The following is a 15,485-nucleotide window of genomic DNA, read 5'->3' as shown; positions in this document are numbered from 1 at the left end:
ATTACGGGGTGAAACACGATTCCGAGCCCGCCGTTACCAGATATATTAAGACGCGCTTGCAGCCACCCCGCGACATTCATTGTCTCCCCATCAATACACAAAATGGGACCTGTCAAATTCTCTCCCGACACTGATATTCCCAGCCAGAAGGGTAAAGTCATCCTCATCACGGGAGGGAACTCAGGACTGGGTCTTGAGACTGCTCGGCAGCTGTTAAAGCATGAGCCCTCAAGGATCTTCCTCGCGTGTCGCAGCAAAGCAAAGTTTGACCAAGCCGTCAATGAGCTGCGACAAGGTGGCGCCAACACGGACGCGATATCTTTTCTAGCGCTTGACCTCGCTTCTCTAGCGAGTATCAAATCTGCCGCCGCAGAGTTCCAGACATCTTCCACCCGACTCGATATTCTTATCAACAATGCTGGCATCATGATGACGCCAGAGGGTCGCACCGAGGAAGGCTACGAGATCCAGATTGGCACAAACCATATGGGTCATGCTTTTCTCACTCATCTCCTGCTCCCTAATCTTGAAGAGACCACCAAGACCAATCCCGACGTGAGGATTGTATTCCTTTCGTCGATGGGAGAGTCCATGTCGCCAAAGAATCCATACCAGTTCGATCAATTCAACACCACAATGTCTAGCTACTCTTCAACATCGCGCTATGCGATATCGAAGCTCGCAAACGTCCACTACGCCGCAGCCCTTGCTGAGCGATATCCCAAGATCAAAGTCATTAGCGTCCACCCAGGAGTCGTGCAGACGAACCTCGCGGCACCGATTATCAATCACAGTCTTATCTTGGGAACAATCACAAGGCTCGTATTAAGCTTCATCGCTGTTGACGCTTCCAAGGGTGCATTGAATCAGTTATGGGCAGCGACTGATCCCAAGGTTGAAAGCGGAGTTTTCTACCATCCTGTTGGTGTGACGGGCAAGGGGAGCAAACTGAGTCAGGATAAAGATGCTCGTGAAGAGCTTTGGGAATGGACGCAGCAAGAGATCAAGCAGCACCTCGGCTGAGAGTTACATAACAAAGGGGATGATTTTCGGCGTCGTAGCATTTTCACTCTTAATAATAATCGCTTGTGACGTTTATGTGGCACCCAATGTACAGCTTTTTTACTTACAGTGAATGGTTTGTGAGCATTGTTTAGTTTGTGATTGCTACATATGTGACTGCCATACGGCAGTGAGTCACAGAAGCTTCAGCTCTACATAAACCCCGATCACCGCGCTGCCAAGACCAATCCTTCTCAAGTCCCCCTTCAAAGATATTGCCAGTCTAGACTCCTCCAAGATATACATATTACTTACACCGCGACGCTTAAAGAAATGCCTTCTCAACCAAACCCAATGCCTCCTCCCCCTAAACCTAAGCCTCGCCCAGGACCCAAGCTGTGATAACACTGGAGGTTATCGACATTGCAGGCCAAAATGAACTTGAATCGGTGATCTGGTTCTGGAACTTGGACGTGTATTTCTGGCGCATACTAGTGTGATGGATTTCTAATACAACAGACTACTAGCTTACCGCAATATAAGTTGGATCATTCTTCAGAGTTCATACCATGTCGGAGTATCTTCTCTATAGTTTTGGCTTACTAGGGGCTAATCTCCCCCTATGATAGATAAGTCTGATGCAGAGCCATAGTGATGACAAGAAAATGCATCCCAGCTTGAGGAGATCCCTAACCCTCCATTGATAGAACGCCTCTATATCGCATCTTGCCCTGGCGAAGCTTCTCCATCGCCTCATTAATTCCACTCTCAGTGAACGGAAAGGTCTCGATAACTGGTTTTATTCCATGAAGCGCCGAGAAGCTGAGCATCTCGCGTTGGACATTCGGGGCGGCAGGTAGGCTTCCCTGAATCCGGATCGCGTTCATCAGAATCTCCCCGTATGGGCATCGCAGCTCGGACGAGTCCACAGTAACAGTAGTTATCACGCCGCCCCGTCGAACCAGCGACAGGGCTTGGGACCAGTCCGGTTGCTGAGCGCCAGTCAAGAGCAGACAATCAACAGCTCGACTAGGAAGGGAACTATCCCCCATTACTTGGAAGTCCGATGCTCCCAGCTTTCGGGCTGCTTTTTCCTTGCCAGATGAGTGAGAATAGACTGTGACATGGCAACCCATCTTGGCAGCATACTGAACAGCGAGGTGTCCTAGACCCCCGAGGCCAAGAACACCGACTCGGTGATACCATTGGACTTGTGCGCTGCGTAGAGCGGAATACACGGCTGCCCCAGCGCACATCAAAGGAGCTGCCTCTGCAGACGGGATGCTTTCCGGAATGCGGAAGAGAAAGTGCTCATTCCAAGTTGCATAAGTCGCGAACGAGCCCTGATCGAACTGGTCGAAGCCATAGAACTGTCGCTGTTCGCAGTACAGCTCTTGACCTTGATCGCAATACTCGCAGTTGAGACAGCTTCCATGACAATAGCCCCAGCCAACTCTATCTCCACTGTATCGAGGGACTTGTTAGCTGGAGACCAGTGTTAAGGGTTAGGTTGCGCTCAAGTTACTTACACTTTTAGAGTCACGACAGAACTGCCGATGGACTCGACGATGCCAACTCCCTCGTGACCGAGAACCATGTCCTGGCACTTGTAGTGCTCGTCGGTACCACAAAGACCAGAATGAGTGATGCGAACTGTGACCTGATGTGCTTGTGGAGGACCGGGCCATGGGACTGTGGCTTGCTGCACTCTCCCGCTTGTGGTTCCACGATATACAGTGATTGATGACATGGCTGGGATGACTGGTACGTATTAGAAATGATGTTGTTGAGGTTTGCAAAAGACTTGAGTTGGACTGGCCATTCCTACGCTAGGTGGCTATTTATAGGGGATATGTACCTGGTACTGTCAGCCTTTTCAGACTAGGAAGATTTATCACCACTCAAACTCCTCATTACTTTCGAATCCTACCGGACAACCCTGGACTTATGGCCAGAGACGGCACTTGTTCTCGGACAATTACAGTGCCAGAGCTGTCAAATGTGGATCATTGCTCTCAATGTGACCAATCATGGTGGAGGCTTATTTCACCATTTCTCCATGACGTTCTTTGAGTGGAATGTTGCTTTCAAATTGTCCAATCACGGAGGCTCTTTATTTCGCCTCATGGATAAAACTCGTACATTGCTATGGAACTGAGCAATTACTTGGCAGCAAAATTGCTTTATCGTGATCTGGCGGCTCCATAGACCCTTGCCTTCGCTGGCTCCGAATTCATGCATCAAGTTTGCGAAGAGGTTTTGTTGCTTCTGAATCAGCCAATCACCAAGTTGAAATCGTTGGTTATTGTGAAAATGAGGAATTGCAAGGATCAGTCTAGTTACAAAGTGGCCTTCCCTCTCACACGTTGCTTACCCATATCACTATAAGAACCATCGCCTTCCTCTCAACAGCAAGAACAGAATTCTAAATCATCCATCATATCAATACAACAGCAACACCTTACCTACCAACATCAACAGCCTCACAATGCCGACTCAAGAGGAGACAAAGAACCTGGAGGTTATCCAGGAGTACTTCACCGAGTACTGGGGCAAGGGCAATCCCGAGATCGTCGACAAGCTCTGCGCTGATAACTTTGTCATCAACTACCCAATGCACGGCCCACGATACGGAAAGGAGAATGCCAAGAAGATGCTCTCAGAATTCAAAGAGGCAAGAAGATCCATGCAAAACTCTCATCTTAGTAGCTAACCCCATATCACCAGGCATTTTCAGACATCTCGTTTCATGCCTACCAGCACCCCCTGATTGCAAGTGGGCCATATGTAGTCGGTCGCTGGATCGGAGGCGGCACTCATACCGGAGTGGCTTTCCATGATCTTGCAGTCGGCGCTTTGGAGACGGCGAATACGGGCAAGAAAATGTACTTCTCTGGAACGACCATCTTCACCCTTAAGGATGGGCTTATTGTGGATGAGACTGGGGAAGAGGGAGCCTTGACGGCTCTCCAGCAGCTTGGGCTGGTTCAGCAGCCAAACCCTGGGAAAGAGGTCAAGTACCTCCACGAGTAAATAGGCCAGGAAGAATTCTGGAGCCTGGTATGAGGTGTCTGCTTGGGTACTTTGGCTTCACTTCTAGTGTCATTCCGCATATCAGAGCTTTTGTTCCACAGCTTTTATGTTTAAATAATGGATTGCAATATGCTACAGCCAAAACGATTCACTTATATCACTCCCATTCCACCGAACGAGAACTTCTGTGTTCTTACTGTATCTAAAAGATCAAACTTCCTACATCTCTGTTCAGCCGTCACATAGAGTTTTCATTCCACCTGATAATACATTCTCTTACGTTGTACTACCTCCCAGAGTTCACAGCCCATGCATCTTATCATACTCTTCCTTCATCCATGGAACAAGATGAGCAACTTTCGCTGCCGGCTCCCAGCTGTGATCTTTCACATCGTACCCAACCCACTGGACCTTATAGCAAATCTTTTTAGCGCGTCTCCTGCTAGAATCTCTCTTGGTTCTGTGTTCGAGAATTGTAAAGACATGGAACAAATTGAATTTGGTGGCCCTTTCGCGTCCCCCTTGCATTGCATCCCAGTAAGCATAGACCAGCTCTGGTTGATAGCCCTGTAATGCAGATTCGGGTTCCCATGACTCTTCACCGTCATTCCACTCGACAGTGAACCATACGGAGTTGATATGTCGAACGAGAACGTGGGACGTAATTCGAATGGCTCTGGGAGAGTATGCATCTCCTTTGCCGATTGATGAAAGTCTCCAGTACGTCAACATTTCCCTGCTCGCTGGCTCCTCATCTGAGCTTCCGTTATCCTCAGATCCTGAGCTTGTCGTTGACCCTGAATCTGAGATGCTCACAATTTCTTCATTCATGCTCTTAGATCTCTTAGCTGCACCATACCTACCGGTCGTTCGATAGAAGCTCATGTTGGAATTGTTTCGTCCGTCGGTGATTAATGCGGATGCGAGTGGAAGAGAAACCAGTAGCATACAGTGATGAAGGCTAATTGAGAATTAAATGGGTAGCACAATCAAAGTCTTTTATATTGAATAGCAGTTCTATGTGTACGGGAGTAGCTGTTGTCAGCATCTCGTGTTCATTATAGGTTCAGGGAACTGTTCTTCTTTCATCTCTGGCATGACTTCACATAGCGCGTTCAGGCGATTTGTCAACAGCGCCTAAACATGAGTTCGTCGAATCAAGGTAGGCCATGACCTGACATGGTTTTGAATGTCGCGATGAGTATCTGAATATGTTCCTATCAGAGGACGATGATTCGGTGTCGGGGTCGGCTACCTATTGCTGCCAGCTTCTTAACCTCCTCTTTCACGCATTCTACATGATTTCCACTCTTTTTACTAGACTCATCATTTCATCTTAATAATACTGACAGGCAGAATATTTCTTCAGTCCGTTCCAGCATCAGTACAGACATGAACCTAGATCATCTGATGAGGAGACTTCATCGAATGTTGATAACGATTAGTCCAAGCGCATACGCTTCTCTTTCCATGATGTATTCACGATGCATATTCCAGTCTACCGCGAACTGGACTTTAACTTATGCGTAGTGATTATCGGCTCTTAGCCATCGGTCTCTGCAAAGAAGCGATCTGGGGTCAGAAAATGCCAGAGAATCACGCTTCATGCAAGATGTGATTAGGAACAGCAAAGCGTCACAGGACTTTCCAAACTTCATCACTGCTTGAAGAATGCAGTATATATATCGCAGACCTCTTTCGCCTTCTCAAGTATCTTCAACACCCTCCACTAAGACTACCACGATACAAGATACCTCGAAAGATAAACACTATCTGCGTCCCACACTACAGTATCCTCGAACTCCGCCATTCAAGATGTGCACTGTAATATATCACGAGAAACGTTGCTATTGCGGAAGGGATATGGGGAGTTTTCATGAATGGGATCCTTGCGCAGAAGGTATACAATTCAACGGCTGGAGACATTGCACGGTTGGTATCCATAGCGGTCGTTGTTTCGTTCCGATGGAATGTCTTCGTTGCAGAAGCAGGAGAGAGGAGATGGCCCGAAAGGCCGAGGAGGCTAGGCAACGGGGCAGATTCATGTAGTAAGAAGATCTTGCGCCTGGTTTTTCCAGTAGTTCATATTACGCTTATGGCTTTCCAATGAGTATAGGGAGCCGGAGCCCTCGGGTTATGTCTTCTCAATCTTGCCTTCAGAGAACTATCAAACTCGCGTAAGCATTGTTAGCCTGTTCTGATCGGTCTCTTAAATTCTTTGTTCCGCGATCCTTCAAAATTAGTAGTGAATACTTCGAGTGAACAGGGTTCTTTATTTGAACGAGTTCATTGTTCATGTCTTTGCGCAGTGAAAGGCAAGTACCCGTCGTCCATAGTGCGCGATGATAGCATTCATCAAGCTACTGGTACAAGGACAGTAGCTTATAATGCTACGGCAAGACAGTGACAAATACTGTCGAGACTGTCACTAGCTGCACTTTAGTAGACGCGGACCCGTTCCCGCAAGTTTGTTTAGACCGGCTGCGCCAAGGCTCTCTTTTCCTTGCCCTCTTGGGCCCTTTGACAAATAGTTTTAACTTTTTGACAGTGCAGTATATGCCGAGAAATGCCTTCCATGGGGAGCAGCAGTAGAATTCAATGCCGAATCAATGACTTCATTTGCCGCTGGCTAGCTGCACTCTAGCCTGGCTCGTGCTCCCACCTGGAATGCAATTCGTTCCGCTTTATCACAGAGCCGCCAACAGCGTGCCGTGAAAATTGAACGCGAATGCATCACGACGGCTCAATGCCCATGTCGCCAAGGAGTTGTGATTATCAGCAAGTCCGGGAGTACGGCAATAGTATCAGGCCCCAACAATTCGGCGAACTTGGCGCCCCTGACTCGGACGCATAATTTCACCCCATCCCGCTTTGACAATAAGCCTTGCTAAGTGGATCACGGGTCTTTAGTGGCCGCATAGCTTGGAACGGGCGACAGAAATCCTTTCCCTGTGACAGCCGTGAGTATTCTGTCTAGCATTTGAGGATCCATAACTGCCGAGACGCCTTTACCCAAATTAGCAATTCATTTATCCTCGCGAATCAGTCGTCAGACCACGCTTGTGCTGATCCGACGATCCTCCACAGTAGCTGGCAGAATACGCCTATCATCCAAACATACAGTTTTGCAGCTTTATAGTTAGTCCCTTTCTTTCCCCTCCCTCTACATGACTCCGGTCCAAATATACCGGAGACGCGTTCTCAAACTCTATGGGTCAGCTAAGGATTTCCATCGGCAATCTCTCCAGCCAAGCTAAACTTTCCACGTGAGACTAGTGGGAGATCAACAATTAAATGACTGCTCAAATTCTCTCGTATTCCCCTCCCCTGTCGATATCACAGCTGTCTCTCTTCCCACCATGCTGCATATCAACTGAAGCATGCATCTGCTGCTGTTGCTGGTGACATGGGCGTGTCTCGTATGCCAAGTGTTCGGTGATGATGTCTCGGACTTCCTAACAAAGATACCAGACTGCGCTGTATGTTTCTCACTTATTCACTTATCTGAGCCGCAAAATGCTGACTTTTGCTAGGGGAGCTGTCTTGTCGAGCTTGTATCAACGTCGACTTGTGGCATTGATGTTCAGTGCCTTTGCGCGGATCCGAAACTCAAGACGCAGGTTTTGAGCTGTGTTCAGAAGAAATGCCTCCCGCGAGACGCATTAGGTGCGTGTCGTGGATTAGGTGTTGGACAAATGCTAACAATTACAGCGACGCTAAATGTCACCTCAGTTGCTTGTGATTTTCCAGTACGAGACAGACACGCTCAATTCGATATTTTGGCCATAACATTGATTACGATCACGGCGATTGTGGTTGGCCTCCGGCTTTGGCAGAAGCTGCGATACGAGAGAAAGTTCAGGCTGGATGATTATCTCGTCGTAGCGGTCTTTGTGAGTCTTACTCGACCTCAAAAAAGTGCTCTGCTGATTGCGATAGCTACTCGATTTGGGCAACACCATTGTTTGTGTTCACGGTCGTAAGTAATCCTAGCAATTGGTGGAATCAATACTGACTGCGGATAGTTTCGGGCAATGGTCTCGGGAGAGATGCATGGCTTTTCAACCCAGATACGATCAACAGCTATCTCTGCGTATGATTCGCATTTCGATCCAATGGCATTTCTAACATTCCCAGTACCTCTACGTTGGCCAAACCCTCTACGCTTCCGACGTCTTCCTGACCAAGATATGCGTCGCTCTCTTCTATCTTCGAATCTTCCCCGTCGTATCCGTCCAACGTCTCATATGGGGTACCATCGTTTTTTCGGCTCTAGGCATGGTCATCTTTGACATCCTTGCCATTGCACAATGTCAGCCGATCAGTTTCTACTGGACAGGATGGGATAAGTTACACGAGGGACATTGTCTTGGAGTTCAGCCATTGGCTTGGGCCATTGCAGCCGTCGGTATTATACTGGATGTTTGGATGTTGGCCATTCCTATCTGGCAGCTGGTGCAATTGCAAATGAAGTGGCAAAGGAAGCTCGCTGTAGCTATCATGTTTACGGTCGGTACTTTGTAAGTTGCTCACTTGTACTGTTGCTTGCAACGACTAACGGAAGTAGTGTCACCATCGTCAGTATCCTTCGACTGCGGTACTTGGTTGCTTTCGGAAACTCTCAGAACCCAACCTGTAAGTTCGTCAACCTACTTCCCCCCAGGCAAATCTGAGATACTATAGGGGACAGTTTCGAGACCTGTTACTGGTCAGTCATTGAGATCAACGTTGGCCTCTGGTGTGTCTGTCTTCCCGATCTCCGAATGCTTATCCTCAAGGCATTCCCGAGACTTGGAAGTTCTATCGACTCAGGTCCTAAAAATCCCCACCAAGGATCATCGGCACCAAGGCAGCAGGGCAGAACTGCGAATTCCTCCCGTCATACGGAGAGTACCATTTACAAGGGACAGCCGGTTCAGGCTCAACAGGAAGCTTCGTCGAGCACGGCTGAGCTTGTCGAGATGACAACCTTTATGAATGATAGTAGGAGTAGAGTTTAGAACAAAAAGAAAATATGTCATCTATAATGTTGACTATCGATTAGTAGTCGGCAAAACGTCTTCTCGGTCTGTAAGGCATAAACCGTGAGCCAGTCATGAGCACGATGGCGAACAAATAGCATAAGCAAGGATATTTATTTGGGCGACGACCACAATTACGCCATCTGCCATCGCTTTTTTGCTATGCTTTGTTGCCAGATCGTTTCTCAATACAGCATGAAGGCTTGACGAACAAACGCAGCAATAGTTACGGTAACAATTATAATTTGAGTTTCAGTGTCAAGGGTAGTTGCTTAAGTGAGAATAATCCTCGGCAATAGAGGCGCTCAACTTAGCTGTTCGCCAAAGAGCCGAAGAACAAAACTTCCTGTCTCTTAGAACGGCGTAATTTGACTCTGGCTGCCGTAGAGGCGCTACCAGTGTAACATCTCCCTTTGTTCATAGTCCACTCAGTTGAACCGTATCCGTTGTCCACGGAGTGATGGCAACCGCCCATCCTAGTACATAAGTCCCATTGAGTTAATACGTTGAACAATGGACTGAAATAAGCTTCAGATGCAAGTATAAAATTCCGCAGAGCTCAATGCCGTACAATCCTTTTCTCACCAAACCACCATCACCATCATCACAGGTAAGCCCTTTCGAAGTTCAATCTCTAACTCTCTGCTACCACAGAACTTTACAATATGGATCATCTACTATCTACCAAGTCCGCATTGCAACAGGCACTGGCTGGGGCCAAATCCGCTATAGCGGGCCTCTCGACTGCGCCTGGGGAAGGCAAAGGCCCCAAAGAGGGCAGCGAACCTCCAGCTCACTCGGAGTCTTCCAACGGACTCAGTGACAGTCAGATCCAACATCGACCATCCAAGGCATCAGTCAACATTGATCGAGAAGACGCCCCTGCCGATGAAAGCCTTGACCCCAGATACCAACCGGATAAATGGATTCGTCCAAAGCCTTGGCGTTCTTATTGTGTTTCGTGTGGTCTTCTCTTTCGGGCCGCAGGGTTGACAGGGGACGATGAAGCAGTAAAATACCCAATGTTCGTCCTTCGGCACCACAACGCTAGCGAATGCGTTGCCGGCGAGCCCTGTGAAGCTGGTCACTGGACGCTCTTCCATGACTGTGTTGCCCCAGGTGTGGAAGGATGCGTTGATTTGCAGCTGTTATGCACTCGTACAAAACTCTTTAAGAAGCAAATGGGTTACTGTACTTGCAGGGACTTTAGTGAAGATGATGATTCAATCACCATGACACCACGTAAGCTCTTCAATGACCTTCTGCCAGATTTCAGAAGTGTCAAAAGTGCAGGCTACCAAGTGGTAGTCTTTCGACTTGTTGAAAGCTGGGAGAATGAGGATTTCGATCGTTGGGCATATGCTGGAGTGTGGATGGACATCCATGGATGCCTGGTTGGAGATAGGGATGAACTTGCTCGGCTGCGAGGCATGACGTGTGCGATCGTCTATCATATCAGGCCACCGACAGGTAGGGCTAGCGGATCGTATTCGTACAATGACTGACATACAATGCAACTAGATGCACATGAACTTGATTCTGGATATAAATAGATATGGTTAGGCAAAAAGTTAAAAACGGTTCGCCCTATACAAAACTGCAAACGAAGTGGAACATGTACGTAATGATGTATCTCTTGTAAGTGCGTATAGCTATATTTACTCGATTGATACATCTCGCGGGACTTTATTACAATGGTGCTTCAATCCATAGATTACATCGCCATCTTTCTTTCCGTTGAGATATGTCAATGAGCCTCAAGCTGAGTAACTATTCTGGTCACCATTCTGAAGTCACTATTTTAGTATCAGATTAATTCAAAGCATATCATTTAAGATTGGCTAATTGATCTTTCGAGGTAAAATCGTGATTCATTCAGAGTATCTATCTACAGCTAAAACCGTATAAAGTCCACCTCCCCTCTTACTGAATAGCAGCGCGACAAGCAGCCAACTGAGTCTCGCACTGTCCAACGCCTCCTGAAAGCTGACCAGAGTTGGCAGCGTCCGCACAGGCATTGTGCTGGATATCACAAGATCGACCGAGGGCAACACTCTCTCCATTGAAGGTGTTTCCATTGACGGAGAAAGGCTTCTCGGCGTTGGAGGAGATGACGGGGGGAGGTGCTCCGCCAAGTGTACCAGTAAAGGTCTGGACGTTCACACCCTGAGCATTGTTGGCGGCACCAGTGGCCTTGGCACCAGCGCCAGACGTGCGGCTGGGGAGGGGAGTCAAGGTTGCGCTGGCGGCGGTCTTTGACTTGGCTTTGCATCCCTTTCCAGCACCAGCTCTAGCACCAGCTCCAGCCGTGTTTTCAGCAGCCTTGTCAGTGTTGGTAGCAGCCGGTGCTTCAGCGGTAGCAGTGGCTTTGGCAGCATCGGTGGCGGATGCGGCACCAGTGGCGGACGCAGCGCCTGAAGCCGCTCCGTTGACGATGGTAGCAAGATCAGCGACCTCAGTACCAGAGGCGACAGAGAACTTAGCAAGATCAACCAGGTCAGTGGCAAAGATGCCGCCTGTTCCGGTGAAGGTAGGTGTAACATCGGCAACGGCAGAAGAGATCTCATCCTCTGTCGCATCCAGAACAAGGAGACCCTGGGAGAAGATGCAGCCAAGATCGGGTTCTTCCTCGTCACAGGAGTTGCCCTTTCCGGTGGTATCGCTGGTCTAGAATTTGTCAGCAGGTTCACTATACAGCTTACGATATGTACTTACATCTCCAGGCGCGAAAGTACCACTCAGCAGAGCCAAGTTGGGGTCAGCACCAATACCAGCCAGCTGCTTCGCCAGCTCCAAAGTAACAGCCTTGTTGATAGCGCCGGCACCAGTAGAAGCGGCATCCTGATGCTGCGTAAGAGCACCAATCTCGGGGTTGACAGCTGCTTCGTCGCACAGCTTGCTGGCAACACCAACACCACCAGTGTTGCGCTCAATGGCCTGGAAGAGCAGTGCACCAGCCATACCGCGAAGATCGCCAATCGCCTTGGCGTTGGTAAAAGCTTGATCAGCAGTCTCCTGCTTCAGACAAGCGAGGTTGGTGACACTTCCTGCACCCTCCTTTGCAGCGGCATCACCCAAGAGACCAAAGACGGGGTCCTGAATCTCCTTGGGGTTGTTGAGTCTGAGCATCTCGCCAGTGATGGTCAAGACAAAGTCGTGGGAATGTTCCTGGGGAACCTGTCGCTTCTTGATGGATCGAGAGACATGTCGACCAGGAGCAGGGGCACGAAAGACAGGCGTCGCAGTGGCCAAACCGGCCGAAAGAGTGAGAATAGCGGCAGAGAACTTCATCGTGATAGAGAGAGTAGTATGCAATTAGAAATAGCAAATATGGTAATGAATGACTGTTCCTGCAGCCTGGTAAAGGAATGATAAGTAGAAGAGAAGACAAAAAGCTCACAGAGCGTGGAAACAATAAACAGAGATGAGATTGGATGAAAGCTGGATGAACAAGCACAGACAAGAGGGTATCATCGCGCACTTTATACTTTGCAATCGTTTTAACGGCATTCTCAAAAGTCAATCTCGCCGTTTTTCCAAACAGATCCTAATACGAAAACGTTCATGGCATTCACCCCTTGGGCGCTTTTAGAAACAGGAAGCAGCTTGATCCGAGAATCCAAACCCGATCTGACAGACGAGACAGTCTAGCGGGCCGTATAACCGATGAGGGTTTGGCTGGTGGTAATAGTTCGCGGTGATATTGCTGGCGTGGAAGCGAATGGGATGTGAAACGGGGAGTGTCAAGATCTGAGACGTGAATGTCAAACGATTGAGTTTGGCAATGTATGGCAGGGATGCAGGGGTTTGAGGTGCGTTACAGATGCGTCATCACGTCAGAACCAGCCCGATGGGTCTAGGCGAAAAGTGGAAACACTTTCATCTCCAGTTGAGTCTGGAAACGCTATGGATGGAAACGCGTCGTATTTCAAGGCATTAGTGTCACCGGGCGTCTGGAATCGGCGTGAAGTGATGCGCCAGGAGACGTTTTCGCGTCTGTTTATCTTATCTTATCTTATCGCATGGGATGACCTGGTTCTATAAATAGCAATAAATTAGACACTTCATTATGTTTATAATATTTTGTTATAAAAGATAACAATACAGTACTCAATCTAGATGAAGAAATTATTTAAGCCTTAAATACTTTATCTTAAATGCAGTGCTTCTTATTAAGTACTCTAATTCTTAACTCATTATCTCTAGGGTAGTGCGGAAACCGCGCCATGAATACAATCAGTAAGGTAAACGAATTATCTAAGTTAATAGACAAATGACTTTAAAGGGGTTAAGAAGACTTATTGCTTAGGGGTTCTTCAAGACCTGTTGGCGAGAGATTGTGACAAAGACATGCTTGACGATGAGAAGCATCTGGATCATAGGTCGGAAAGATCATGCATAAGCTCCACCCAGCTTGAGTTGAGCCTGACTGAAAAGACGCTTGCATCACAATGGCTTTCTGTATTATTAAAGAAAATACTATTAGTTGTCAGTGAGTAGATCAATGTACCAAAGAGAGATGACATATAGTGGTGACCAAAATGATGAAGGATAAGGGAAAGCCTGGGGAACATGAGAGAAGAGAAAAGAGAAAAGAGAAAAGGGGGAAGATGGAGACCAGAGTTTAGAAGGGTGTTTCTTTGCTAAGATGACTGATAATTATATGGTAGAGTATATCAATCCTAGAATTGTGACTTTATCAAGCCTCTTTGCTAACTTGCACCTTCTATACAGTGTTCTGTTCAACTTGATGTTTGACCTCTATCAAATCAGATCATTCATCCCTGCCACCCCCGGCATTCCAACAACGCCCCAGCAGTATCCGCAATAAATGTAACATCAATCAGCCGAGACACGTTCATGTCTACCCCGCAAGCTGTCAAAAATCGCGCTTCGACAAGAACCAACTAGTTTCCTGCGCAACCTCAACGCCAAGTCATACACCATGAGCGACATAGCCTCGTCCCCGAAGAAGTCACCAAAGTCTCCCTCATCAGGAGCAAGTGAGGTTGTGCTGCATGACGCTGGGCACTGGGCTGCTCTGGCACAGGTATGTTTAAGAAGAGTCAAAAGGGGCTGGGACTGACGCGTTTTTAGGGTGAGCAGGATGAAGATGCCGACTCTTCGCTGGGTGTCGATACAGAGTCATCGACGGCTTCGATGACATCGAGTATTCTGAACTATAGAACTATCAAGGGACGAACTTATCATTCCGAGAGAGGAAATGCAGAATATTGGTGAGTAATGTATGGAAGGCTGCTTACTGCATAGAGCTAATGCGTGACGTGCAGGGCCTCAAATGATGCTCAGCAGAATGAGGCAATGGACATTATGTAAGAGCTACGGGGCTTGTTCAGATAGGCACTGACGCGTTTCAGCCACCATTTTCTGGTTCTCACATTAGACGGAAAGCTTAATTTGGCACCGTTGAAGGAAGACATTAAGGTAAGCTGATGAACCTCGTGCAAAACAATGTATCTGACCTTGTCAAGTCTGTGCTTGATGTCGGCACTGGAACAGGTATGCAATAGCGACTTTTAATCCAAAGACATGCTCATATGGTTGGCAAACAGGAATCTGGGCAATGTAAGTGTGCTGTTTGACGGCGTGATGCCTTTGACTGACTGTCCAGTGACTTTGCCGATGAGCATCCCCAAGCCGAAGTGATCGGCACTGACATATCTCCCATCCAGCCAAGCTGGGTTCCCCCCAACGTCAAGTTGTAAGTTCTTCAGCGTCGTATCGTCTGTACGACAACTCGATTGAGCCGTCAGTTGACAATAGTAGTGAGATCGAAGACTGCACTCAACCATGGACCTTCTCCCCCGACTCATTCGACTTTATCTACATGCGATACCTCTACGGCTCTATCAGTGACTGGTCAGCTTTATTCCAAGAGGCATTTAGGTCGTGTAAGCCGGGGGGTTGGGTTGAGAGTTTTGAAGCGTCGGCTATGCTTGAGAGTGATGATGATACTGTCAAGGAAGGCAGTGCGATGAGTGAATGGGGCAATTTCTTTATCGAGGGTGGAAAGAGACTTGGTAGAACCTTTACCATTCTTGATGATGACTTGCAGAAGAAGGGAATGGAAGACGCAGGGTTTACGGATATTCAGATTCGGAACTTCAAGGCAAGTAATTCACCAGGTCTATCCAGTTCAGTATGCTCTGGGATTGTGGCTAACTGGACCTACAGCTTCCGATCGGTAGCTGGCCCAAAGATCCCAAGAAGCAAGAAATTGGAAACTTCGCGTTAGCTGCCATGGATCAAGATCTGGAGGGCTTTGTCTTGTACATGGCGAGTGTCGTGCTGGGATGGTCGCAGGATGAAGTAACGATTTATTGCTCGCAGCTCCGAAAGGAGTTGAGATCGGGCAAGTATCATCCATACTGTCGGCTGAGGCTTGTGTATGGGAGGAAGCCGGAGTAA

The 15,485-nt window shown here is 47.9% G+C and overlaps 8 protein-coding genes across 8 annotated transcripts; 5 read left to right on the top strand and 3 right to left on the bottom strand.

Moving 5' to 3' along the window:
• Positions 1–102: 102 nt before the first annotated feature.
• On the top strand, positions 103–1,023 carry FMAN_11935 (related to alcohol dehydrogenase homolog Bli-4; the record flags this gene model as incomplete). Its single annotated transcript, XM_041824664.1, has 1 exon — positions 103–1,023. The coding sequence occupies one exon, from the start codon at positions 103–105 to the stop codon at positions 1,021–1,023; it is 921 nt and encodes a 306-aa protein (XP_041690122.1).
• A 668-nt stretch (positions 1,024–1,691) lies between these two features.
• FMAN_16232 (uncharacterized protein) lies at positions 1,692–2,752 on the bottom strand (the record flags this gene model as incomplete). Its single annotated transcript, XM_041824663.1, has 2 exons — positions 1,692–2,457; positions 2,532–2,752. 2 exons carry the CDS (start codon positions 2,750–2,752, stop codon positions 1,692–1,694), a joined length of 987 nt encoding a protein of 328 aa, XP_041690121.1.
• Positions 2,753–3,490: 738 nt separating this feature from the next.
• Positions 3,491–4,035, top strand: FMAN_11934 (uncharacterized protein; the record flags this gene model as incomplete). The annotated part of the gene is made up of 2 exons (XM_041824662.1): positions 3,491–3,676; positions 3,730–4,035. 2 exons carry the CDS (start codon positions 3,491–3,493, stop codon positions 4,033–4,035), a joined length of 492 nt encoding a protein of 163 aa, XP_041690120.1.
• A 300-nt stretch (positions 4,036–4,335) lies between these two features.
• Positions 4,336–4,920, bottom strand: FMAN_11933 (uncharacterized protein; the record flags this gene model as incomplete). Its single annotated transcript, XM_041824661.1, has 1 exon — positions 4,336–4,920. The coding sequence occupies one exon, from the start codon at positions 4,918–4,920 to the stop codon at positions 4,336–4,338; it is 585 nt and encodes a 194-aa protein (XP_041690119.1).
• Positions 4,921–7,415: 2,495 nt separating this feature from the next.
• On the top strand, positions 7,416–9,035 carry FMAN_11932 (uncharacterized protein; the record flags this gene model as incomplete). Its single annotated transcript, XM_041824660.1, has 8 exons — positions 7,416–7,514; positions 7,569–7,701; positions 7,747–7,928; positions 7,975–8,014; positions 8,061–8,128; positions 8,173–8,555; positions 8,603–8,670; positions 8,719–9,035. 8 exons carry the CDS (start codon positions 7,416–7,418, stop codon positions 9,033–9,035), a joined length of 1,290 nt encoding a protein of 429 aa, XP_041690118.1.
• A 686-nt stretch (positions 9,036–9,721) lies between these two features.
• FMAN_11931 (uncharacterized protein) lies at positions 9,722–10,609 on the top strand (the record flags this gene model as incomplete). Its single annotated transcript, XM_041824659.1, has 2 exons — positions 9,722–10,526; positions 10,578–10,609. 2 exons carry the CDS (start codon positions 9,722–9,724, stop codon positions 10,607–10,609), a joined length of 837 nt encoding a protein of 278 aa, XP_041690117.1.
• Positions 10,610–10,979: 370 nt separating this feature from the next.
• Positions 10,980–12,347, bottom strand: FMAN_11930 (uncharacterized protein; the record flags this gene model as incomplete). The annotated part of the gene is made up of 2 exons (XM_041824658.1): positions 10,980–11,723; positions 11,772–12,347. The coding sequence occupies 2 exons, from the start codon at positions 12,345–12,347 to the stop codon at positions 10,980–10,982; spliced, it is 1,320 nt and encodes a 439-aa protein (XP_041690116.1).
• A 1,654-nt stretch (positions 12,348–14,001) lies between these two features.
• Positions 14,002–15,485, top strand: FMAN_11929 (uncharacterized protein; the record flags this gene model as incomplete). The annotated part of the gene is made up of 9 exons (XM_041824657.1): positions 14,002–14,106; positions 14,154–14,293; positions 14,348–14,389; positions 14,435–14,501; positions 14,549–14,576; positions 14,630–14,642; positions 14,689–14,778; positions 14,844–15,186; positions 15,252–15,485. 9 exons carry the CDS (start codon positions 14,002–14,004, stop codon positions 15,483–15,485), a joined length of 1,062 nt encoding a protein of 353 aa, XP_041690115.1.

Source organism: Fusarium mangiferae (assembly GCF_900044065.1).
Source record: "Fusarium mangiferae strain MRC7560 genome assembly, contig: FMAN_scaffold018, whole genome shotgun sequence".
Lineage (NCBI taxonomy): Eukaryota > Fungi > Ascomycota > Sordariomycetes > Hypocreales > Nectriaceae > Fusarium > Fusarium mangiferae.
The sequence above is the reverse complement of the archived record's forward strand: the minus strand, read 5'-3'. Positions and strand labels throughout refer to the sequence as shown.